The 24700-nt window shown below is 42.9% G+C and overlaps 1 protein-coding gene across 17 annotated transcripts in view; it reads right to left on the reverse strand.

Annotated features, from left to right (window-relative positions):
* The window catches only part of PPIG (peptidylprolyl isomerase G), a 58429-nt gene extending 34699 nt beyond the window's left edge, over positions 1-23730 (reverse strand). Inside the window, exons 1-10 of one of the 17 annotated variants that reach the window (XM_070070717.1) lie at positions 23523-23658; positions 22609-22744; positions 22076-22139; positions 18329-18401; positions 5938-6005; positions 4903-4979; positions 4732-4806; positions 4224-4331; positions 2539-2583; positions 45-132 (exon numbers count right to left, since the gene is read on the reverse strand). In XM_070070717.1, the coding sequence (XP_069926818.1) occupies positions 45-132; positions 2539-2583; positions 4224-4331; positions 4732-4806; positions 4903-4963 (377 nt within the window). In that variant the 5' untranslated portion in view covers positions 4964-4979; positions 5938-6005; positions 18329-18401; ... (1 more) ...; positions 22609-22744; positions 23523-23658. Of the gene's footprint in view, positions 1-44; positions 133-2538; positions 2584-4223; positions 4332-4731; positions 4807-4902; positions 4980-5937; positions 6006-18328; positions 18402-22075; positions 22140-22608; positions 22745-22827; positions 23451-23522 lie in introns of those variants that run through there. The other 16 variants (XM_070070721.1, XM_051849434.2, XM_070070719.1 and 13 more) reach the window with 16 other exon arrangements.
* Between the last annotated feature and the right edge of the window lie 970 nt (positions 23731-24700).

Raw genomic sequence — 24700 nt, forward strand, 5'->3', positions numbered from 1 at the left:
ACAATGAATGGGGTATTTTAAATCATCAGATCATAAATACTTACATGAAGAATTGTGAACCATTTGTATCTTTCCCTCTGTTGGCCATTGACAAGAGAAACTCTTTGTTGTGTTTAACAGCGAAACTCTCATCTATAGAGAAGCAACACTGTTATATTATAGACACAATCTCCAAAAAACTTCACTTTCATTCTTCTTCAGACACAACTTAAGACAACAAAGGTAGGTTATAAAGAAAGGATCAAATATGAGTCAATTTCCCTTCCTGTAAGTTTAGATTAGAATATTAAATTTTCCTATTTATTGCTTATAAAAACCAAAGCCTTTATGAATTTCCTGTCTTTCCACTTATCTTGTCCTGTACAATTTTTAGAAAAGACAACATAACTGTTGGCTTATTTAAACAAAACACAAAACTTTCAGAAGAAACCAAGGAAGAAAACAGATGGGACTGGTGTTGTGGCCCACTAGGTTAAGCTGCCATCAGCTTAACACTGACACCCCACATGAGCACTGGTCTGAGTTTTGGGTGCTGCACTTTGGATTCTACCTGCCTGCTAAGAATCTGAAAAGCAGGGGAAGATGGTCCAAATACTTGGGCCCCTACCACTCACATGGGAAACACGATAGAGTTTTAGGCTCCTGGCTTCAGCGTGGCCCAACCCTGGCCATTGTGGCCATTTGGAAAGTTAAACAGCAGGTGGAAGATCTCTAACTGTGCCTTTCAAATAAATCCTGAAAAAAAGAGGGGGGAGCATTGTGGTATAGCAGGTGAAACCACCATCTGCAGTGCCAGCATCCCTTGTGGGTGCCAGTTCAAGTCACGGGCGCTATACTTCCGATTCAGCTCCCTGCTGGAATCAATCAATCAATCAATCAATCAATCTCTCTCCCTCCCTCCTCCCTCCTCCCTCTTTCTTTCTTTCTTTCTTTCTTTCTTTCTTTCTTTCTTTCTTTCTTTCTTTCTTTCTTTCTCTCTCTCTCTCTCTCTCTCTCTCTCTCCCTCCCTCCCTCCCTCCCTCCCTCCCTCCCTCCCTCTCCCCCACCCTGTAAACAAGAAAACCTGAATTAGAAAATAAGTCTCTTTTAGTACAAGAAAACTTGAAATCCGTAATTCTTAATATACATTTCCATGAACTTTTTAAAGACCCCTTCATATGCATGGATTTCAAAAATTTTTTGTAGCAAAATAAACTTTATTTTTTATTTTTATTTTTTTAAAATTTTTGACAGGCAGAGTGGACAGTGAGAGAGAGAGAGACAGAGAGAAAGGTCTTCCTTTTGCCGTTGGTTCACCCTCCAATGGCCGCAGTGCTGCGGCCGGCACATTGCGCTGATCCAAAGCTAGGAGCCAGGTGCTTCTCCTGGTCTCCCATGCGGGTGCAGGGCCCAAGCACTTGGGCCATCCTCCACTGCACTCCCGGGCCATAGCAGAGAGCTGGCCTGGAAGAGGAGCAACTGGGACAGCATCTGGCGCCCTGACCGGGACCAGAACCCGGTGTGCCGGCACCGCAAGGCGGAGGATTAGCCTATTGAGCCACGGCGCCGGCTACTTTATTTTTAATTGCATTTACCACCAACCTTTCTGAAGTACTCTCATAATATTTAGTCTAGACTCATTAAGTTAACCTTTGCCATAGTATCACCTACTGCAAAGAGGTGATTAGTATATGATTAGATTAGTATATGAAAACAAAACCTATGGAATTTGAAACAAAATTTTACTGACACCCAAAGTGAAAATTGGGAAAAAAATTATTTCCACATTCGCATGCTTGCATTTGTCAAAATGATCTTCACACCGATAAAAATTACAGAGAAAAAAACATAAATTTGGGGAAAACAGTCAAATTTCAGCATACCAAGAGAATTTTAAAAATTTACAGAGAAAAATATCTAAAATTTGAATTTTATGACTAAGAAATATTGCTGAATCTTTTAGTGAACAAGTTCTTAATCTAGCACTACATTTCTAAGATTTTAGTGTAGATCATTGAAACTCCTCAAATAAAATGATATATTAATGTTCCAAACACAAACTTACCTTTATAAAAAAAAGTATCATACAGAATTTTCCACAAGAAAATTAACCTTCAGATGAGCTGCAGGTAGTTGAATATTAGTATATTGTTTAATGAATAATCTTGTTGATTCAAGAAAGAATGACCAAATGGTGAACATCTGGCACTTGGTTAAGTTGCAACTTGTGAAACCTGCATCTCATATTGGATTCCCTTGCTGGAATCCAGTTATTTTGTTTCCAATTTAGTTTCCTGCTGATGTACCCCCTGGGGGGCAGCAGGTAATGGCTCAAGCACCTAAGTCCCTACCACGTATGTGGGAGAACAAGACAGAGTTCCAGGTTCCTAACTTTGGTCTGGCCCAGCCTGGGCTGTTGTAAGCATTTGTGAAGTGAACCTGTGGAGGGAAAAATCCCTCTCTGTCTCTCTGCCTTTCCAATAAAATAAAATACATAAACATTTAAAAAAATAATGAAATGAATAAACTAGAAAACATTAAAAATATAAATATTTTCACCTTCAAAAAATCCTCCATAAATAGATTCTCCTCCTCGTCCATTTCCTAAAAATGAAAAACACAGACTCAGAACCCTAAAGGTAATAAGTTCCTTAAAACTGCTGTCTAAGCAAAGTACTTCTTACAAAGTAAGTACTCAAGACTTTTATTTATTTATTTATTTATTTTTAAATTTTTTTGACAGGCAGAGTGGACAGTGAGAGAGAGAGAGAAAGGTCTTCCTTTGCCGTTGGTTCACCCTCCAATGGCCGCCGCGGCTAGTGCGCTGCGGCAGGCGCACCGCGCTAATCCGATGGCAGGAGCCAGGAGCCAGGTGCTTTTCCTGGTCTCCCATGGGGTGCAGGGCCCAAGCACTTGGGCCATCCTCCACTGCACTCCCTGGCCACAGCAGAGAGCTGGCCTGGAAGAGGGGCAACCGGGACAGAATCCGGCGCCCCAACCGGGACTAGAACCCGGTGTGCCGGCGCCGCTAGGCGGAGGATTAGCCTAGTGAGCCACGGCGCCGGCCAGTACTCAAGACTTTTAAACAATAGTATTCAAAATGTTCACGGAAAATCATTACAAAAAATGTGACAAAGTCTATTAAGATAGGTAGAAACTAGAGCTCAGATTCTGATGATGATTAGACAGGTTTTTTAAAGAGAATTAAGATATAACATGTATTTATTTATTTCAAAGATTTATTTATTTGAAAGGCAGAGTTACAGAGAGGCAGAGAGTAAGAGAGTGAGAGAATGAGAGAGAGAAAGAGAGAGAGAGAGAGATCTCCCATGCACTGGTTCACTCCCCAAATGGCCGAAGCTACGCTGACCCGAAGCCAGGAGCCTGGAGCTTCTTCCAGGTCTCCCACGTGGGTGCAGGGGCACAAGTGCTTGGGTCATCTTCCACTGCTTTCCCAGGCCAAAGCAGAGCTGGATCAGAAGTGGAGCAACCAAGACTCAAACTGGCGCCCACATGGGATGCCAGCACTGTAGGTGGTGGTTTATCTGCTACACCACACCACTGGCCCCCAAAATGTGTCTTTAAAAGCACAGTTTTAAGGGACTGGTGCTGTGGCACACCAGATAAAGTGGAAACAATGATGCCAATATCCTATGTGAATGTCGGTTCCAGTCCTGGCTGCTCAATTTCCAATTCAGCTCCCTGCTAATGCACCTGGGAAGAATCAGAGGATGATCCCAGTGCCCGGGCCCCTGCATACACATAGGATACCCAGATTAAGCTTGTGGCTTCTGGCGTCAGCCTGATGAGCCCTGGCTGTTGCGCCCATTTGGGGAATGAAACAGTTGATGGGTGATCTCTTTCTCTCTGTTTCCCTTCCCCAAAAACTCTGCCTTTCAAACAAGTAAATAAATAAATCTTATAAAAAAAAAAAAGATATTTGCATCAATCGTTTTACAATAAAGAGGTAAAAACCATACTCATATTGTAGTAGATCACCAGTTATGACAAAATCAACCAGGAATACAGCATTTTGTACTCAAGTAAATTTTTGAACTTAACTGATGTATCAAAGTAAAATTATTGTCTATGTTTTGTCTAAGGCAATTCTGTTTGACCAAATACTAAATAAAGTGAAATGAAAACTGGACTAAGATTCTTAGGGATTTTTTTCAATTTTGAGATACGATATTTAATAAAGAATACATATACATGATTTTCTTTTGTAGGAATCAAAGTCTCACCCTCACTGAAGTCACCACCTTGAACCATAAAATCCTTGACAACTCTATGAAAGAGACAACTCTTATAATGTAATGGCTTCTGAGTTGACTTCCCTGTGCCCTTTTCACCTGTGCAGAAGAAAAACCAGTAGGACAATTAGGAGAAAGATAATCAAGCAAATAGTATTAAAGTAAAATTAATGAAGAGAGCCTTTGTCTTTTAAATTTACCTTTCTTGAAATTTACCAACTTTTAAACTATGGAATTTTCAGTCCCTTCAAAATTTTTTTAATGTCATTTAAAAATTACCCATACTTTCTGGAGTAGGTAGAAATTAATCTCTGATAAAATCCAATTATGCCTAATATTTCTGTAAGAATTACTTTCATGACCTCATTAATGCCGCATAATCTTCATGTTAAGAGAAAGAATATACATGAAGAAAAAACCCAAAATATAGTAAATTAAAAAGTTAAGCATACCATAGTCAATGGAACTACTACCACAGTTTCTGAAAATGGGGACAAACCTGTACAAAGACATCGAAAATTCTCGCAGGTTTTGGGACACACATCAGAAAATAATTCAAAGACAACTCTTCCAGCTGAAAAAAAAAAAAAAGACAATTTAAATTCTCTTACTAGTTTAAAATATTAAATACTGATTTATAAATGCTAGCTAGTAATATTAATAATCTTACCAGGTTGATTGTTAATGGCAATATCAAAAAAACACCGAGGACGCTGAACCTTTATTCCCATGGTCCCAGGGCTCAATCTATGAGAAAAAATATAGTTTCAGGCAAGGAAATTAAAACAGAAAAGATTCTTACATATTTGTGGGAAAAAGAATTCTGTGGGGGGCTGGCACTGTGGCACAGCGGGTTAAAGCCCTGGCCTGAAGCGCCCGCATCCCATATGGGTGCCGGTTCTAGTCCTCTTCCGATTCAGCTCTCTGCTATAGCCTGGGGAAGCAGTAGAGGACAGCCCAAGTCCTTGGGCCCCTGCACCCACGTGGGAGACCTGGAAGAAGCTCCTGGCTTCGAATCGGTGCAGCTCTGGCCAATTGTGGCCATCTGGGGAGTGAACCAGCAGATAGAAGATCTCTCTGTCTGTCTCTACCTCTCTCTCTAACTCTTTCAAATAAATAAATCTTAAAAAAAAAAAAAAAAATTCTGTGGTACATTAACAAGAAATGTAGTTTGAGTTTATCTTGATTTCTATTTCTGTGAGGTATAATACATGGATTATTAGTGGTTTACTTTTAGAGATTAGATTGTGTTTTGTGAAGCAACTAGAAAAAGCTTTAAAGATATAGAAAATGTTTGGCATAGCAGGTAAAGCTGCCACCTGCAGTGCAGCATCCCATTTGGATGCTGGTTTAAGTCCCCAGCAACTTTATTAATGATCCAGCTCCCTGCTAATTCGCCTGGGAAAGCAGCAGAGGACAGCCCAAATACTTGGGCCCCTGCACCCACCTGGGAGACCCGGAAGAAACTCCTGGCTCTTGACTGGCTCAGGCTCCAAAATTGTGGGCATTTGGGGAGTGAAATAGCAGATGGAAGATATCCCCCCCGCCCAGTAACTTTGCCTTTTTCAAAAACACACACACACTTGAAAGATAAAGCTTAGCCATTATCATAAAATCAAATCAAACTCCTATTTTAGTAACTAAATATAGACTGTCAGCCCAAAAAAGAAAACTGTATGATCAGTAAACACAACAAGCAGATTACCTTTAAATTTAAAAAGACAAAAAAGGAAAAACCAACACCACAGGACAATTGATCCAATCGTTTTGTTCCTAGAAAACAAAAATGAGAGTTCTAATTTTAAAAAGCTTTTAAAAACAAAAACATTCAAATTCCTTAAACAATACCAAAAAGAAAACATCTAGGAAGAAAGTATTTTAACAATAGTATTACATGGTAGATTTACATTCTGAATAAAATAAAAGCACCTTAAAGCTCTACTATGAGACTAAATATGAGACTATTTTCTGATCACAAGCACTAGCCTTTACGGGTAGGACAATAAAGATACAAAAAATACCAGTAAGTGAGATACTATATAACAGCTTTATCTACACAGCCGACTGTTACTATTAAACAGACATTGTTTTGTTATGGCTGAAAACTTGATCACCTTTAGTTCCACTCTCATTCACATTCCATTTTCCAAACCATCAGGAAGCAGACTGTTCTAGATTAAAAAATCATACTAAATGTTTTCACTACCTTTACCACGATTCTTATTTCTTTCTTTTTTATAAAAGATTAACTTACTAATTTGAAGTCAGAGTTACAAAGAGAAGGAGAGACAAGGAAAGAGATCTTCCATCTGCTGGTTCACTCCCCAGAAGGCCACAACAGCCAGCCTGGCAGGACCTTCTTCCAGGCTCCAACATGGATAGCATGTATGCGATTTCTGCTGCTTTTCCCAGGCTGTCAGCAGGGAGCTGGATTGGAAGTGGGACAGATGGGACACAAACCTCTAACCATATAAAAGGCCAGCAGTGCAGGTGGCGGCTTTACCCTCTACAGCACCATGTCAGTGCTAGATCCTCATTTCTTTTTTATTTATTTATTTTTTTTTTTTTTTTTTTTTTTTTTTTTTATTTTTGACAGGCAGAGTGGACAGTGAGAGAGAGAGACAGAGAGAAAGGTCTTCCTTTGCCGTTGGTTCACCCTCCAATGGCCGCCGCTGCAGCCGGCGCACCGCGCTGATCCGATGGCAGGAGCCAGGATCCAGGTGCTTTTCCTGGTCTCCCATGGGGTGCAGGGCCCAAGCACCTGGGCCATCCTCCACTGCACTCCCTGGCCATAGCAGAGAGCTGGCCTGGAAGAGGGGCAACCGGGACAGAATCCGGCGCCCTGACCGGGACTAGAACCCGGTGTGCCGGCGCCGCAAGGTGGAGGATTAGCCTATTGAGCCACGGCGCCGGCCCGATCCTCATTTCTTATGTGGACTACTGGAGTAACTTCCTAACTGGTTCCTCTGCTTTTGCTGAAGTCTTTACCATCTATCCTTCATAAAACAATCACAGCGGAATAATTCTTTTTTTAAAATAAATCTCGTTGGGGCTAGTGCTGTGGCATAGAGGGTTGACCCACCACTTAGGACAATGGCATCCCATATGGGCACTGGTTTGAGGGCCAGCTGCCCTACTTCCGATCCAGCTCCTTGCTGGTGTGCCTGGGAAACACTGGAGAATGGCCCAAGTGCTTAGGACCCTGTACCCACATGGAGACCCGGAAGAGTCTCTGGGCTCCTGACTTTGGCCTGACTCAGTGTTGGACATTGCGACCATCTGAGAAGTGAACCAGTGGATTAAAGACTGATCTCTCTCTAACTCTTTGAAATAAATAACAGTAAATCTTTTAAAAAATAAACATTGTCACATTACTCCTTGCCTAAAATTATAATGCTGTAATTGCCATCACATTTAAAACCAGCATTATCCAATAGAAATACAGCTTTATATTTATATAAATTTATATAAATATATATTTATATTTTTCAGTAGCCATATTTTCAAAGTAAAAACAAGTTAATTTCAAGAAATTTTTCAAACTCAGCATGTCCCAAAATATTATTTCAACATACAATCAACATAAAAATATTAAGATATTTTACATCGCTTTCTTGGCACTAAGTCTTAGAAACCCAGTGTATCGTTTATACTTAAAGTATAACTCAGCTCAGACTAACCATACTTCCAATGCTCAATAACCACACATAGCTCCTGGTTATTGAATTTCAATGATACACATCTAAATATTTCAGCATCTGTTGACTGCTGTTACATCTCCTAAAATGTTCCTTAACTTTACATGTGTGTTCCTATTGTTCTTCAAACATCCCAAAGCCTATCCCTTACCAGGTCCTTTAATTTGCTGTTCCCACTATATAGAATGCTTTTGCCCCAGACCTTCCCAAGGCTCATTCAACCAAAATCATTGCTTATATGTCATCTTTTCCAGAAGTCCATCCCTAACTAGTGTATGCAGGATAGCAATTTTCATTTACCAACAATTTATACCCTCTTATTATGCCTTTTCTTTCCTAGCACTAGAATATAAGCTCTATAATATGATGGACTCTCACTCCTTTCTTAATTCCCGGTTCCTCAAACAGTGCATGGCACATGACAGGAAATAAGTATTTATTAAATGAGTGAATAAATGGGAGAAGATAGGTACACATGAAGATGTGATGTTTGGAGCCGGCGCTGTGGCACAGTGGGTTAACACCCTGGCCTGAAGCGCCGGCATCCCATATGGGTGCTGGTTCTAGTCCCGGCTGCTCCTCTTCCAATCCAGCTCTCTGCTATGGCCTGGCATAGCAGTAAAAGATGGTCCAGGTCCTTGGGCCCCTGGCTCAAGAAGCTCCTGGCTCCTGGGCTTGGATCAGCTCAGCTCTGGCTGTTGCAGGCATCTGGGGAGTGAACCAGCAGATGGGAGACCTCTCTCTCTGTCTCTACCTCTCTCTGTAATTCTTTCAAATAAATAAAATAAATCTTTAAAAAAAAAAAAAAAAAGAAAATGCGATGTTATAAAAAGAAAATCCCAGAAATGGGCATGGTGCTATGGCATCAGTGGATTAAGCCACCACCTAAAATGGCAGCATCTCATGCAAGCACTGGTTGGAGTCTCAGCTGCTTCACTTCAGATCCAGCTCCCCTAAATGTGCCTGGGAAGGCATCATAAGACAGCCCAAGGATCTGGGTCCCTGCTTACCCACATAGGAAACCTAGATGAAGCTTCTGGCTCCCAGCTTCCCCTCAGTCAGGCCCAGCCCTGGCCACTGTAGCCATGAGGGAAGATCTCTAGCTGTCTCTCCCTCTCTCTAACTCTGCCTTTCAAATAAACAAATCTTAAAAATAAATAAATAAATAAATAAATGAGAGAGAGAGAGAGAGAGAGAGAGAGAAAATGTGGGCAGGCAGTGTTGCAGCATAGCAGGTTAAGCAGCTGCCTGTGACACCAACATCCCATATGGGCTCCAGTTTGAGTCCCACTGTTCTACTTCTGATCCAGTTTCCTGCTAATGAGCCTGGGAAAAGTGCAGAGGATAGCCCAGGTGCTTGGGCCCCAGCATCCATGTGGGTGACCAGGCATAAGCTCCTGGCTTTGGACTGGTCCAGCTTTGGCCATTGTAGTCATCTGGGGAATAAACCGGCAGATTGAAGATTTCTGTCTCTTCCTTTCTCTCTAACCCTGCCTTTCAAATAAAAAGCAAGAAAAACAACAGGGGTTCAGTACCACTGACAAAATAGACTGGTCTTCCTTTTTAAACGACAACAAAAAAAGCTCAGAAACACCGAAAATGTCTCACAATGAACTGAATAAACAATGACATATACATATATGTGATTTAATACTATACAGTAGCTTAAAAAGTCTTTATATACATAATCCACCAAACTTAATGTTTGGTTGAAACCCCCCCAAAAAAGTTGTGTTTCTTTTATTACCATAAAAATAATACCCTATTTGTACAGCTGAAGATTTGGAGACTATACACCAAAACTAACAACAGTATGCATCTCTATAAAAGGGACTGGGGAGTAAGGTAGGCTGGGAAGGAATTCAGTGGGGTCTTCAGCTTTAATAATAGCTCTGGGGACCAGCATTATGGTGCAGTGGATTAAGCTACCATCTATGATGCAAACATCCCAAATGAGCACTGGTTTGAGTCCCAGCTGCTCCACTTCTGATCCAGCTCCCTGCTAATGCACATGGGAAAGCAGTGAAAGATGACCCACGTGCTTGGGCTTCTGCCACCCACATGAAGACCTGGATGGAGTTCCAGGCTCCTGGCTTCAGCCTGGACCAGGCCTAGCCCTTGCAGCCATTTGGGGAGTGAACCAGTGAAAACAGCTCTCTCTATCTCTCCATTTCTGTAACTCTGCCTTCAAATAAATAAAAAATATAAAATTAAAATTATTTTGAAAATTAAAAATTATAGCTCTGAATTTTTCAATGAGAATGTGTTCATGTTTCAGTTTTCCACCTTAAAATTAACAGAATTTAAAAATTTATCAGTGGGGCCGGCGCTGTGGTGTAGTGGGTAAAATCACCGCCTGCAGTGCCGGCATCCCATATGGGCACTGGTTCAAATCCCGGCTGCTCCACTTCTGATTCAGCTCTCTGCTATGGCCTGGGAAAGTCCTTGGGCCCCTGCACCCAAAGGGAGACCTGGAAGAAGCTCCTGGCTCCTAGCTTCAGATAGGCACAGCTCCAGCTGTTGCGGCCAGCTGGGGAGTGAAACAGCAGATGGAAGACCTTTCTTTCTCTCTCTCTCTCTCTCTGCCTCTCTTTCTCAATTTGTGTGGCTCTGATTTTCAAATAAATAAACCTTTAAAAGTGAGTAAATATTGAAATAAAACTTATCAGCATAATAAAATCAAAGTGAGAAACATAAAAATATTAAGAGCCTATTTCTAGGTTAGTGGGTTATAAGTAAACTTTGAGCTTCCCAGATTTTGTACAATAAACTTAGAAACTATTAAAAAGTGCTATCACTGTAAGTCTTCGGTGACGTATAGTATCTCACTTTCATGATTACTACTATTGTTTAATATTTAAGTCTAATTAATCTTAGGAAATGATATTTTTCTTCATAAAATTGTATACTCTCCCAAACTGGACACTAAAACAAAATATTACTTGTAAGATAAAGAGATCTTCCACTTACTGGTTCACTCTCCAAATGCTCACAACAGTCAGAGTTGAACCAGGTCAAGGTCAAAAGCCCAGAACTCAATCCAAGTCTCCCATGTGGGTCAGAGGGACTAAAGTACCCAGCCATCACCTGCTGCTTCTCAGGGTACATATTAGCAGGAAGTTAGAATTGACGCAGAGGCAGAACTTGAAACCAGGCATGCTGATATAGGATGTGGGCATCCCAAGCAGTGTGTTAGCCTTTGTGCCAAATACTTGCCCCTTAAACTTTTTATAATTACTAATAATCAGGGCTGACATTGTGGCCTAGCAGTTTAAGCTGCTACCTGCAGCACCAGCATTCCCATATGGGCACCAGTTCAATTCCCAACTGCTCCTCTCCTGATCCAGCTCCCTGTTAATGCACCTGGGAAAACAGTGGAAGATAGCCCAGGTGCTTGGGCTCTTGCCACCCATATGTGAGAGACCCAGAAGAAACTCCTGGTTCCTGGATTCAGCCTGGTTAAGCCCAGGTCATTGCAGCTATTTGGGGAGTGAATCAGATGGAAGAACTCTGTCTCTCTCTGTAACTCTACCTTTCAAATAAAATATGTATTTTTTTAATTTATTGACAGTTATAGACAGTGAGAGAGAAAGAGACAGAGAGAAAGGTCTTTCTAGCCGGCGCCGTGGCTCACTAGGCTAATCCTCCGCAAAGCGGCGCCGGCACACCGGGTTCTAGTCCCGGTTGGGGCGCTGGATTCTGTCCCGGTTGCCCCTCTTCCAGGCCAGCTCTCTGCTGTGGCCAGGGAGTGCAGTGGAGGATGGCCCAAGTGCTTGGGCCCTGCACCCCATGGGAGACCAGGAAAAGTACCTGGCTCCTGGCTCCTGCCATCGGATCAGCGCGGTGCGCTGGCCGCAGCGTGCCGGCCATTGGAGGGTGAACCAATGGCAAAGGAAGACCTTTCTCTCTGTCTCTCTCTCTCACTGTCCACTCTGCCTGTCAAAAAAAAAAAAAAAAAAAAAAAAAAGAAAGGTCTTTCTTCCTTTGGTTCACTCCCCAAATGGCTGCCACGGCTGGCGCTGCACCTTTATGAAGCCAGGAGCCAGGTGCTTCTTCCTGGTCTCCCACACAGGTGCAGGGGCCCAGGTACTTGGGCCATCTTCCACTACCTTCCCAGGCCACAGCAGAGAGCTGGACTGGAAGAGGAGCAACCGGGATGCCGGTGCTCCAGGCAGAGGATTACCGGCCCCATCAATTAAAATAATTTTTAAAAAATCATTAATAATGAAGTAAATAGTGGAAATAAACAGACTTGAATCTATTTCTATTGTTTCTATTGGTCTAAAGTTGAAATGCCAAAGTTAAAAGTTGAGGGAGGGGCCAGTGCTGTGGTGCAGCAGATAAAACTGCCACCTGCAATGCCAGCGTTCCCTATGAGCCCTTGTTCGAGTCCCGGTTACTCCACTTCTGATCCAGCTCTCTGCTATGGCCTGGGAAAGCAGTAGAAGATGGCCCAAGTCCTTGGGCTCCTGCAACCGCATGGGAAACCCCGAAGAAGCTCCTGGCTCCTGGCTTCAGATCAGCCCAGCTCTGGACACTGGGCTCTCTTACTCTGTTTCCAATAAATAAATAAATCTTTAAAAAAAAAGTTGAGGGAAAGGTTTTCAACAAGTATATGATGTATTAATTTTCTGTTTCTAGAATAATACTTAGGAATGGCAGCATTAGGACAATTCTTCATTTTCCTACTAATCAAAAAATATTAAGCAATACTGCCCCTATTAAATATCATTTCCTATAATAATAAAAATGCTCTGTCCCTATGCACATACCATGAAAATGACTATCAGTCTCCATGTGTCAACAATAAAATATACAAACATGAACAGACAATTCACAAAAAAAATGAAATAACTAAAAGTATAAATGAAACCAACTTTTCACTTTTTTTTTTTACAGCAACTTGGCTTTACAGACCAGGATTTCTGAGCATATATTCATATTCATCCTATCTATTTAATGTTTTATAATTCTATGTAGTAGAATCTTTATAAAGGCAACTATTTTAAATGGATCAATCTTCAGTATTTTTTTTTTTTTTTGCAATGAGTAATTACAAAGAAACTAAATGTCCAACACACCTTTTTAAATGACAGAAAAAATGTTTGTTAAATACTAAATGAAGGGGCTGTTGTTGTGGCCTAGTGGGTTAAGTTGTTGCCTGCCATGCCAGCACCCCATCCAGGTGCTGCTTCATGTCCTGGCTGCTCCACTTCAGCAGCAAAAGATGGTCCAAGTATCTGGGCACTTGCCACACAAGTGGGTGAGCTGGAAGAAGCTCCTTGCTTCTGGCTTCAACCAGGCCCAGCCCTGGCCATTGTGGCCATTTGGGGAGTGAGTGAATGAGCAGATAGAGGATTTCTATCTGTTTCTCCCTCTGTAACTCTGCCTTTCAAATAAATAAATCTTTTTTTAAAAACTACTAAATGAAAAGCCGGTGCCATGGTTCACTTGGTTAATCCTCTGCCTGCAGCGCCGGCATCCCATATGGGTGCCGGTTCTAGTCCCGGTTGCTCCTCTTCCAGTCCAGCTCTCTGCTGTGGCCCGGGAGGGCAGTGGAAATGGCCCAGGTGCTTGGGCCCCTGCACCCACATGGGAGACCAGGAAGAAGCACATGGCTCCTGGCTTCGAATTGGTGCAGTGCCGACCGTAGCAGTCATGTGGGGAGTGAACCAGCGGAAGGAAGACCTTTCTATCTCTCTCTCTCTCTCACTGTCTATAACTCTACCTGTCAAAAAACAAAAACAAAAACAAAAACAAAAACAAAAAAAACCCTACTAAATGAAAAAAGACACAATACACTCATATAGGTTTTTTTTTTTTTTTTTAAGATTTATTTATTTATTTGAAAGTCAGAGTTACACAGAGAGAGGAGAGGCAGAGAGAGATCTTCCATCCGAAGGTTCATTCCCCAATTGGCCAGACAGCAAGAGCTGCACCAGTCTGAAGCCAGGAGCCAGGAGCTTCTTCCGGGTCTCCCACACGGTTGCAGGGGTCCAAGGACTTGGGCCATCCTGCACTGCTCTCCCAGGCCATAGAAGAGAGCTGGATCAGAAGTGGAGCAGCTGGGTCTTGAACTGGTGCCCATATGGGATGCCAGCGCTTCAGGCCAGGGCATTAACCCACTGCGCCACAGCACCAGCCCCCATATAGTTTTAAGTATTAAAAAAAATCCCATTGAGATTATCATTTCAATACTTTTTATACTACTATAATAAAAAACCAAGTAATTGTGAAGTAACAGGAATTGGTTAAATAAATGATACTTCTGGGGCTGGTGCTGTGGCGTAGTAGGTAAAGCCACTGCCTGCAGTGCCGGCATCCCATTTGGCCATCAGTTCGAGTTCTGGCTGCTCCCCTTCCAATCCAGCTCTGCTGTGGCCTGGGAAAGCAGTAGAAGATGGCCCAAGTCCTTGGGCCCCTGCACCCATGTGGGAGATTCAGATGAAGCTCCTGGCTCCTGGCTTCAGATCGTGCAACTCCAGCCCTTGTGGCCAATTGGGGAGCGAACCAGTGAATGGAAGACTTCTCTGTCTGCCTTTCTTTCTCTCTCTGTGCAACTCTGACTTTCAAATAAATAAAGCTTAGAAAATAAATAAATAGGCCGGCGCCGCGGCTCACTAGGCTAATCCTCCACCTGCGGCGCCAGCACACCGGGTTCTAGTCCCGGTCCGGGCGCCAGATTCTGTCCGGTTGCTCCTCTTCCTGTCCAGCTCTCTGCTGTGGCCCAGAGTGCAGTGGAGGATGGCCCAAGTGCTTGGGCCCTGCACCCGCATGGAAGACCAGGAGAAACACCTGGCTCCCGGCTTCAGATCAGCACGGTGTGCCAGCCGCAGCGCGCTGGCCACAGCAGCCATTGGGGGGTAAACCAATGGCAAAGGAAGACCTTTCTCTCTGTCTCTCTCTCACTGTCCACTCTGCCTGTCCAAATAAATAAATAAATAAATAGATACTTCCATGAAACAGCTACGTACGAAAATTACAGAGATATCATTTTTACATATTTTTTAAAAGATTTATTATTACAGAGATAGGCAGAGACAGAGACAGAGAGGTCTTCCATCACTGGTTTACTCCCCAAATGGCCCCAACGGCCAGAGCAGAGAGGATCCTGGCCAGGAGCCAAGAGCTTTACCCCGGGTCTTCCATGTGGGTGCAGGAGCCCAAGGACCTGGGCCATCCTCCACTGTGCTCCCAGGCCACAGCAGAGAGCCGGACTGGAAGAGGAGCAGCTGGGACCAGAACCAGTGCCCACATGGGATGCCAGTGTTTCAGGCCAGGGCTTTAACCCACTGTGCCACAGCACTGGCCCCCATTTTTCTATTTTATTTGAAAGGCAGTTACAGGGAACCAGGGCTGAACCAGGATAAAATCAGGAGCCAAGGCCTGCCCTGTGGCTCACTTGGCTAATCCTCTGCCTGTGGCGCCGGCACCCCGGGTTCTTGTCCCGGTTGGGGCGCCAATTCTGTCCCGGTTGCCCCTCTTCCAGTCCAGCTCTCTGCTGTGGACTGGGAAGGCAGTGGAGGATGGCCCAAGTGCTTGGGCCCTGCACCCGCATGGGAGACCAGGAGAACCACCTGGCTCCTGGCTCTGGATCAGCGCAGCGCACCAGCCGTAGTGGCCATTTGGGGGGTGAACCAACGGAAAAGGAAGACCTTTCTTTCTGTCTCTCTCTCTCACTAACTCTGCCTGTCAAAAAAAAAAAAAAAAAAAAATCAGGAGCCATAAACTTCATCCAAATCTCCTACATGGATATGGGGCCAAGCGGTTGGCCCATTTCCCATTGCTTTCCCAGAAGCATTAGTGGGTAGCTGGATCTGATGTGGAGGAGCTGGGATTTGAACCAGCAACCATATGGTATGCCAGAGTCCCAGGCAGTGGCTTAAAATACTGTGCCACAACACCAGCCCCAGAGATAAGATTTTCCATCAACTGCCTTGAGAAAAATAAAGAATACTGCCCCCATATACTGCTGCTGTTAGTAAGGAGGTAAATTGGTCAAAATCTTCTCACTTGGACCACATTCATGAACATTACAAATGCATGAAATATCCTTCAACCTGGTAATTCAACTTCTAGAGATCTATTTTATGTATATCCTTACACATTCACAAAATGAGGATTTTACAAGTTACTCAATGCACTATCATGTATATAATAAAAGCCTATAAGCTATCTATGTACTGCTATCTCTAGCACATTTTAAGTTTAAAAAAAAAAGATACAGAAATGTGTATGGTTTTTTTTTTTTTTTTTTTTTTTTTTTTTGGACAGGCAGAGTTAGACAGTGAGAGAGAGAGAGAGACAGAGAGAAAGGTCTTCCTTTTTCCATGGGTTCACCCCCTAAATGGCCACTACGGCCGGCACGCTGTGGTGATCTGGAGCCAGAAGCCAGGTGCTTCCTCCTGGTCTCCCATGCAGGTGCAGGGCCCAAGCACTTGGGCCATCCTCCACCGAACTCCCGGTCCACAGCAGAGAGCTGGACTGGAAGAGGAGCAGAGGAGCAACCGGGACAGAATCAGCGCCCCAACTGGGACTAGAATCTGGGTGCTGGCACTGCAGGCGGAGGATTAGCCAAGTAAGCTGCGGCGCCGGCCAGTATGCTTTCTTTGTATTTATTTTTTTTTTTTTAAAAATGTGCTTGCCTATCTAATACAGAGGCATCTATCTCATGGGGTAGGAAATAGTTGTTGAAGAGAAGAGTACTGTATAACCTCATATCTAAATTTTATATATTATCAAAATTATAAAAATGAATAAATCGAAAGAGGAAAATCATCAGACTACCAAGGTATAAGAAAATATTCACATGAAGTAAAAAAGGAAGTAAACAATACTGACTGAAATTCAATTTTAAATATATTGGTATACACAGAAAAACATTGATACCAAAATAATTAAAGGGTAATTACTTAAGACCTCTCTGTGTCTATCTCTCTCTGTAACTCTGTCTTTTTAAAAAAAAAATCCAAAGGAAATAATCATGTTTGTGAGACTAAAAGGGCTTTTACCTCACTGTTTTTCTTTATATTTTAACAAACATAACTATTATTATTAAAAAAAAAAATCATGGGGCCAGAACTGTGGCGCTGTGGGTTAACGCCCTGGCCTGCAGCACCAGCATCCCATATGCACGCCGGTTCAAGATCTGGCTGCTCCACTTCCGATCCAGCTCCCTGCTATGGCCTGGGAAAGCAGTAGAGGATGGCCCAAATCCTTGGGCTCCTGTACCCACTTGGGCGACCCAGAGGAAGCTCCTGGCTCTGGATCTGCGCAGCTCCGGCCATTGCAGCCAATTGGGGAGTGAACCATCAGATGGAAGACCTCTCTCTCTCTGCCTCTCCTTCTTTCTCTGTGTAATAATGGACTTCTAAGATTAAAATGTACATGTTTATAATGTATACTTAGATTTTATTATCCAATGATATGCTTTATCAAAGAAACTGAGTAACATTTGTTTTTCTGAAATTATAAATGAAATATGCCTTAAATTTGAGAAAGATGACCTAAAATTACAATACAGGCCAGTGCTGTGGCTCACTTGGTTAATCCTCTGCCTGCGGCACCGGCATCCCATATGGGTGCCGGGGTCTGTCCCGATTGCTCCTCTTCCAGTCCAGCTCTCTGCTGTGAACCGTAAGGGCAGTGGAGGATGGCCCAAGTGCTTGGGCCCCTACACCTGCATGGGAGACCAGGAGGAAACACCTGCCTCCTGGCTTCTGATTAGAGCAGCGCTGGCCGTGGCAGCCATTTGGAAGTGAATCAATGGAAGGAAGACCTTTCTCTCTCTCTCTCTCACACAGTCTATGACTCTACCTGTCAAAAAAAAAAAAAAATTACAATACAAATCACTGGACTATGTAGATACTCCAAAATTAATAGCAACGAAGAACAATGGTGGCACAAAAAAATGTCTCAATAAACAAGGTTTCTTTTTTTTTTTTTAAAGATTTATTTTATTTATTTGAATGATACGAGTTAGAGAGAGAGGTCTTCCAACTGATGGTTCACTCCCCAAATGCCTCAAAGGCCAGAGCTGAGCTGATCCAAAGCCAGGAACCAGGAGCTTCTTCCGGATCTCCCATGTGGGTGCAAGGGCCCAAGGACTTGGGCCATCTTCTGCTACTTTCCCAGGCAATAGTAGAGAGCTGGATTCTAAGTGGAGCAGCTGGGACTCAAAACCAGCATCCCTATGGGATGCCAGTGCTGCAGGCCGGGGATTTAACCCACTGAACCATAGCACCGGTCCCAAGGTTTCTAAAATTATTAAAATGCTACTAATTACTAATCAGAAATAGGACCCAGGGACCCAACGTTGTGGTACAGTGGATTAAGTGGCCACTTGGAAAGCCAGAGGCCCAGCTACTCTACTTCCCATCCAATTTCCTGTTCATGTACCTGGAAAGGCAGTGAAAGATGATTCAAGTACTCAGGCCCCTGCCACCCACATGGTAGATCCAGATGGGAGTTCCTAGCACAAAAAAAAAAAGAAGAAGAAAAAAGAGCATAATGTTTCTCCTCTAATTACAATTCCATCATAATCATATTACTAACATCTAAAATCTGACAAACATCTGGTGAGCTTTTTTTTTAAAGAGTTATTTATTGGGGGGCTAGCATTGTGATATAGCAGGTACAGTCACCACCTGTGACACCAACATCCAGCTATCCATATAGGCGCTGCTTCGTGTCCCAGCTGCTCCACTTCCAATCCAGCTGCCTACTAATGCCCTGAGAAAAGCAGAAGATGCCCCCCCGCCCCCCAAGCAGGAAGAAGCTCCTGGCTCCTGCCTGGCCCAGTCCTGGCAGTGGATGGAAAATCTCTCTCTTGTCTCTCCCTCTTATTTATTTATTTGAAAAGCAGAGTTAGAGAGAGAGAGGAAGAGACAAAGAGAGAACTTCCATCTGCTAGTTCAATTCCCAGATGGCTGCAACAACCAGGACTGGGCCAGGCCTGTGCCAGGAGCTTCTTCTGGGTCTCCCATTTGAGTGCAGGGGCCCAAGAAGTTGGACCATCCTCTGTTGCTTTCCCAAGTGCATTAGCAGGGAGCTGGATCACAAGTGGAACAACTGGAACATGAACGGGCACCCATAAGAGATGCTAGCATTGCCAGTGGCAGCTTTACCCGCTACGCTACAACATCGCCCCCATATTAAAAAAAAAAAAAAGTAGAGGAAATTATATGGGAGATATCGAAAATAAAAATTCCAGGAAAGATTAAGTCCATGCACTATTCAATATAATATTAGAATATTTTGTTAGATATGTTGTTAGAATATTATGTTAGAACATAATCAAAGCTTTCAGAGTAGTAGCCTTGATTTGTTATAAACTTTTTTAAAAAAAGATTTCTATAATTTATTTGAAAGGCAGAGGCGGGGGGTGGGGTGGGGGTGTCTTCCATCCGTTGGCTCATTACCCAAATGGCCACATGGCTGGAGCTGAGCCAATCCAAAGCCTGGGGCTTCTTAAGGGTCTCCCACATGGGTGCAGGACCAAAGGACTTGGGACATCCTCTGCTGCTTTTCCAGGCCATAGCAGAGAGCTGGATTTGACAGGGAATGACCATGACTCCAAAAGGCACTCTGACACGGGATGCCAGTATTGTAAGCAGCTACCTAACCCTAGACAGCACAATGCCATACCAGTTCCAAGGAAAGCAATTTAAGATTCACAACAGCCTGTTTAGCGCATTCCTAATGTGGTTCACAACAACAGGCACAGCAGTTAAAACGCTGGTTGGGACACCCATGTCTCATACTGAAGTGCTTGAATTTGATATACCCAGCTCTACTTCCAATTCCAGCTTCCTGCTAATGTGCACCCTGGGAGGCAGCAGGTGATGGCTCCATTAGTTGGGTCCCTGCCACCCACATGGCAGGCCCAGACTGAGTTCCAGGCTTTCAGTTCAGCCTGGCCAGTAAGGGCATTTGGAAGATGAACCCGCAGATGAGAAATTTCTGTGTCTCCGCCTTTCTTATAAAATAGGGGGTGGGGGAGGGGGGCCCTGAGGGGGAGAGTAGGAAACAAAACAGACTGCTTCAAAAACATTTGAATGTATTTATAAATGCCAGACCACTAACACAAAATTTAGTATAAAATTTAGTAAAACCTAGCTAAATTCTGAGGTGTCAGGAAACACAGTTACGTGTCCCTATAGTGCTCTTTCCCCTAGTGTTTCTGACACACCTGTGACACAAACTACTGCTCTGATAGCAACATGATTAACAATGGATAGGCACTTCTGAAATGCTTAAATCCTTTGGAAAACTTAAAAATCTGCATGCCCAGTGTTGTGGTGCAGCGGGTTAAGCCATCGCCTGCAATGCCAGCATCCCATACAGGTGCCAGTTTGAGCTCCAGCTGCTCTGCTTCCAATCTAGCTCCCAACTTATTTACCTGAGAAACCAATGGAGGATAGAATAGCCCAAATGACTGGACCCTTGCACCCACATGGGAGACCCCAGTGAAGTTCTGGCTCCTGGCTTTGGCTTGGCCTAGCTCTGGCTGTTGTGGCCATTTGGGGAGTGAATCAGCAGATAAAAGATTTGTCTCTATAACCGCCTTTCAAGTAAAGAAATAAATGTTTAAAAAAAATGTTTACCAATAAAAATAAACAAATAATAAAAAAAATCTGTAATGCTTCCAAACTTGTTTAATACAGATATTTTACACATCCTATACACTCTTGAGAGACATAAAAATATAATACAATTATGTTAGTACCAATCCACAAAAGCAAATACTAAGTGGAAAAAACTCTAATATCCTTAATGTTGTACCTACAATCATCTAATGATATAATCATATACATATAATTACATATAAATTTATCTGTATTCAGGGATACCTACACCATTCTAGCCCCAATTCAATTCAGTAATTCTTAGAAAAAAATTACAGACTTTTGAAGTCTGAGGGAAATTTAGGAAATCATTTGATGTAATCTTCTGAGTTTTAGATCAAGAACCAGGGGACTAGAGCGCTGAACTGACAGGTCCAAAGTAACAAGCAGCATTCTCTACAACTTCACTGTAGAAACAAGCTCATTCACATATATTATAGCTTATTTAATTTTACTTTCTACAACATGCCCCTAATAAAATGGTTTTATGAATGAACTTTAAGCTAAAGTGTATATACCAACAGTAGCTTAATACACAAATAAATATGCTCCACTTTTTTTAAAAAAATCAATGAGTTAAGGAATCATTATTAAAATAATAAAATCATTATTAAAATAATTTAATAACAGATTTTATGTTCACATTTACAACTATTATAGAGTTAAACTTCGAGATGAGGTTTGTGAGCATTTTAAGCCACAACTCTAAAACAAAGTACAAAAGTTTTCCTGATGGATAACAAAAGTCCAAAGTCCCAGTTATAGCAGTTTTCCCTGAGTATTTATAACACCTTCCAGAGAAATGACAAAAGGCAAGTTTTGTCCCACAGATATACAATACACTGAATTCTTATGGCAACTGCATATGCATTAAGTTAGAGCAGAATCATTGACACTTAAACAAAATCAAAGTTGAAGTTTAGTGCCAATACTGAAAACAACAACAAAAAGCATGTGCTATCACAATGCAACAGAAAGATTAAACTTCTCAATTCACTTGAATTAATGATCTATGTTGACATACTACCTATGTCAATATACCCTATTACATTAGGATACTAAGAAGACAATGCTACAATTCGAATTAATCAATGTGTAAAGTAATAAGGGGTTAAAAATCAACATGTATTTCCTGAAAGGGACAACTACTGAAAGAATTAATAGCAGACATGATGCTGTCAAGCAGAAAATCTAATTTAAAATAACCAAAGTGTTAAAAGGACAAAGACCTTTTGGAACAACAGGTCACCAATACCACAAGAACACAGTACCACCACCAAAAGAAAAAAAAAGCCTTTAAAAAGTCAAAATATAATGTTATTCACTTCTCTCTCAGAACTAGTGAACGGTCATGGAAAGCTTATTTTCACAATTTCAACAAACCTGACCATCTATTTTTGATGCCTACAGCTAATGACAGCTGGAAATCAAAATGCCATTTTGCAGATAAAGAAATGAGGCTGAGAAAGATGAATGAGCCACAAAAATGCAAATTTTCTAACCTAGGAACTTTACATACTTGTACACTCCTGACAGCAGGGCAAGACAACCGTGACGACAGCCTGCAGAGATGACAAAAAGCCCTAAGAAGCAAACGCAACAATTCAACAGCACAGAATTTCAGCAGCGTCCAAGACAATATCCAAAAAGATTTAAGGTCCTCAATAATCAAGAATCATTTAAAAAAATAATTAAACAACGTATAGTAACTAGGACAAGTATGTAATTTGCTGTTAAAGAAATAATTCCACTCCAAATAGTTAAAACTAAAAAGGGTGCGTTAGTGCTAACGTGGATAAATTTTAAGGCTTATTAAAAACATGAAAGCGAAAAAGCAGTCTCGTTCTAGATACCTGTACCTTTCCTGGACCTGATGGTATGATCTCAAAACTTAGAGAATGTTCATTCATGCTGCCTCCATGCTACGAGGTTACTGGCCATCCTTCTTTACTAAAGGGGACTACAGATAGACACAAAAACCCCTCTCCGGTTTTTGATATTGAAATATCAGACTGCCGTATTTTCGTATATTGCTCACTGGACACTACTTACGACCACGATTCCAAACATGAGGTACTGCACAAGAAAGTACCCTTATGGGAAGACATCAAAATCAATGCACAAATGGTGACTTTGTAACGTTTCCAAAAAGACTGGGTATTCTCTGCAGAGACTCCTGACTGTGCCCCTTAAAAAAAAAAAAAAAAAAAAAACTAAAGACCAAATGTGCACACTATTCTTAAACATATGGAGCTGATCTGAAATCATCACCTTCCTCCTAAAAAAGTATCTCCTCCTAAAAGGCCTGCGCCGCTCACAGCTCCTGGAAACTGGAGAACTTCGCGAGAGGTTTTGAGTTTCAAGAAAATGCTTAGCAACTGCCACTTATGAATGCACAAAAATCGTTGTCCTGACAGAGAAAAAGGTCGGAGTACGAGGAAAGCTTGTTTTCAATCTTAATCCCCGTGATTCAGGATCTCCGCCCGCCACTCTCCGACCCCAACCTGACAGGAAGTCAGGCTGCAGCTCCCCCTTCCCCACCAACCCTCCCACCTACCCCGCAGTAGGGCTCAGTCTTACGATTTTGAAGCATCAAAAATCAACCTAGCTCTCTAGGGTTCAGGCCGCCGCCGCTGCCGCCATATTAAAGCTTGTGCGGCAAAATGCGTCAGGGAGGGAGGTGTGCGCCCGGGTGGGGAGGGCGGGGGCTGGAGGAAGAGACGTTTCCCAGGCCAAGACGACTTGGCTGGAAGTCTCGTCCAGCTGCTGCAGCAGCAAAGCCAGCGCAGCGGCCCTCAGAGGCCTGTTGCAGGCCCACGCAGCCCTGATACCTCGAGGGAAAGACGGTTAAGTCGGTCCGGCCTCCCGCGCCGGCTCCGCCCCTCTCCCCCAGCCCTTCCCGCTTTCCTGCTCCGGGACTGCAGCAAATGACGCCACCCAAACCACACGGGCGTTGCGCTAGTTACCTGCACCGACAGTTTCCTCTCTCCCGGGCCCGGTCCTTAAAAGCGCTTCAAATCTACCGCCGCCAGAAAAGGCGCTAAAGCCCACTAACCGCCTCCCTCCCCCACAGCCCAGTCCTGGCGTGGAGAGGAAGCGTCGCGCAGGAAGTACGTTACGATTCCCTGACGACATCTGCTGACGTATCTTTATGTGCGTCGCCACGCCCTCCCTATAGAACTAAGGATTTGGACTCTTTAGATGCTTGGTTTATATGTAGCTTAATGTTTTCTGAGTGAGTTGACAGGGAACAGTGGTAACCTTCCGAAAGCTGTATTTTTAGGGACTTAAAGTGCTTCGTTTAATAAACATTTACTGATATTTTGCCAGGCTATTGAGAAGGATGCCCTCCCTTCAGGGAGCTTCCAATTGTGCTTTCAGCTAAGGCTAGGATAGAAATTGTACAAAAAATAGTAATGGACCAAGTGTAATCACAAAGGCCATTGAGGTTCTTTGTTGTTTTTATGATAGAGTTTAAAAAAATTTATAATTGTTATTTGAAAGGCAGATTTAGAGAAAGATCTTCCATCCACTGGTTTACTTCCCAAATACTTTCAGTTGCCAGGGCTGGGCCAGCAGGAAGCCAGGGACCTAGAACTCCATTCCGGTCTCCCACGTGATTGGGAGGGACCCAAGCACTTAAGCCCCTCAGGCCCATCAGCAGGAAACTGGGTGGACTGCAACTTGCATTTTGATACGGGATGCAGACATCCCAAGTAGCCGCTGAACCTGCTGTGCCACAACAGCCTTCCCTCTATGGGGTATTTTTTAAAAAGATACCTAGAGGAATTAAATGGTTATATTTTAAAAAATACTTAAACTATGGCTTGTGACAACCATATCAGCTCTGGTCTGAGTCTCAGCTGCTCTGTTTCAGATCCAGCTCCCAGCTAATGCACCTGGGAAGGCTGCAGATGATGGACCAAGTACTTGGGCCCTTGGCAGCCACTTGTGAGACCCAGATGGCGTTCCTGGCTCCTGACTTTGGGCTGGCCCAAACCTGACTGTTGCTGGCATTTTGAGGAGTGAACCAGAGAATGGGAGAACTTTCTATCACTCTGCCTTTCAAATAAAAAAAAATTTAAGTTTCTCATTAATAGCAGGTAAATTAATTAAAAACATATGGGCATGTGGTACATGGGTG

The sequence above is a fragment of the Oryctolagus cuniculus genome, chromosome 3 (assembly GCF_964237555.1).
Source record: "Oryctolagus cuniculus chromosome 3, mOryCun1.1, whole genome shotgun sequence".
Lineage (NCBI taxonomy): Eukaryota > Metazoa > Chordata > Mammalia > Lagomorpha > Leporidae > Oryctolagus > Oryctolagus cuniculus.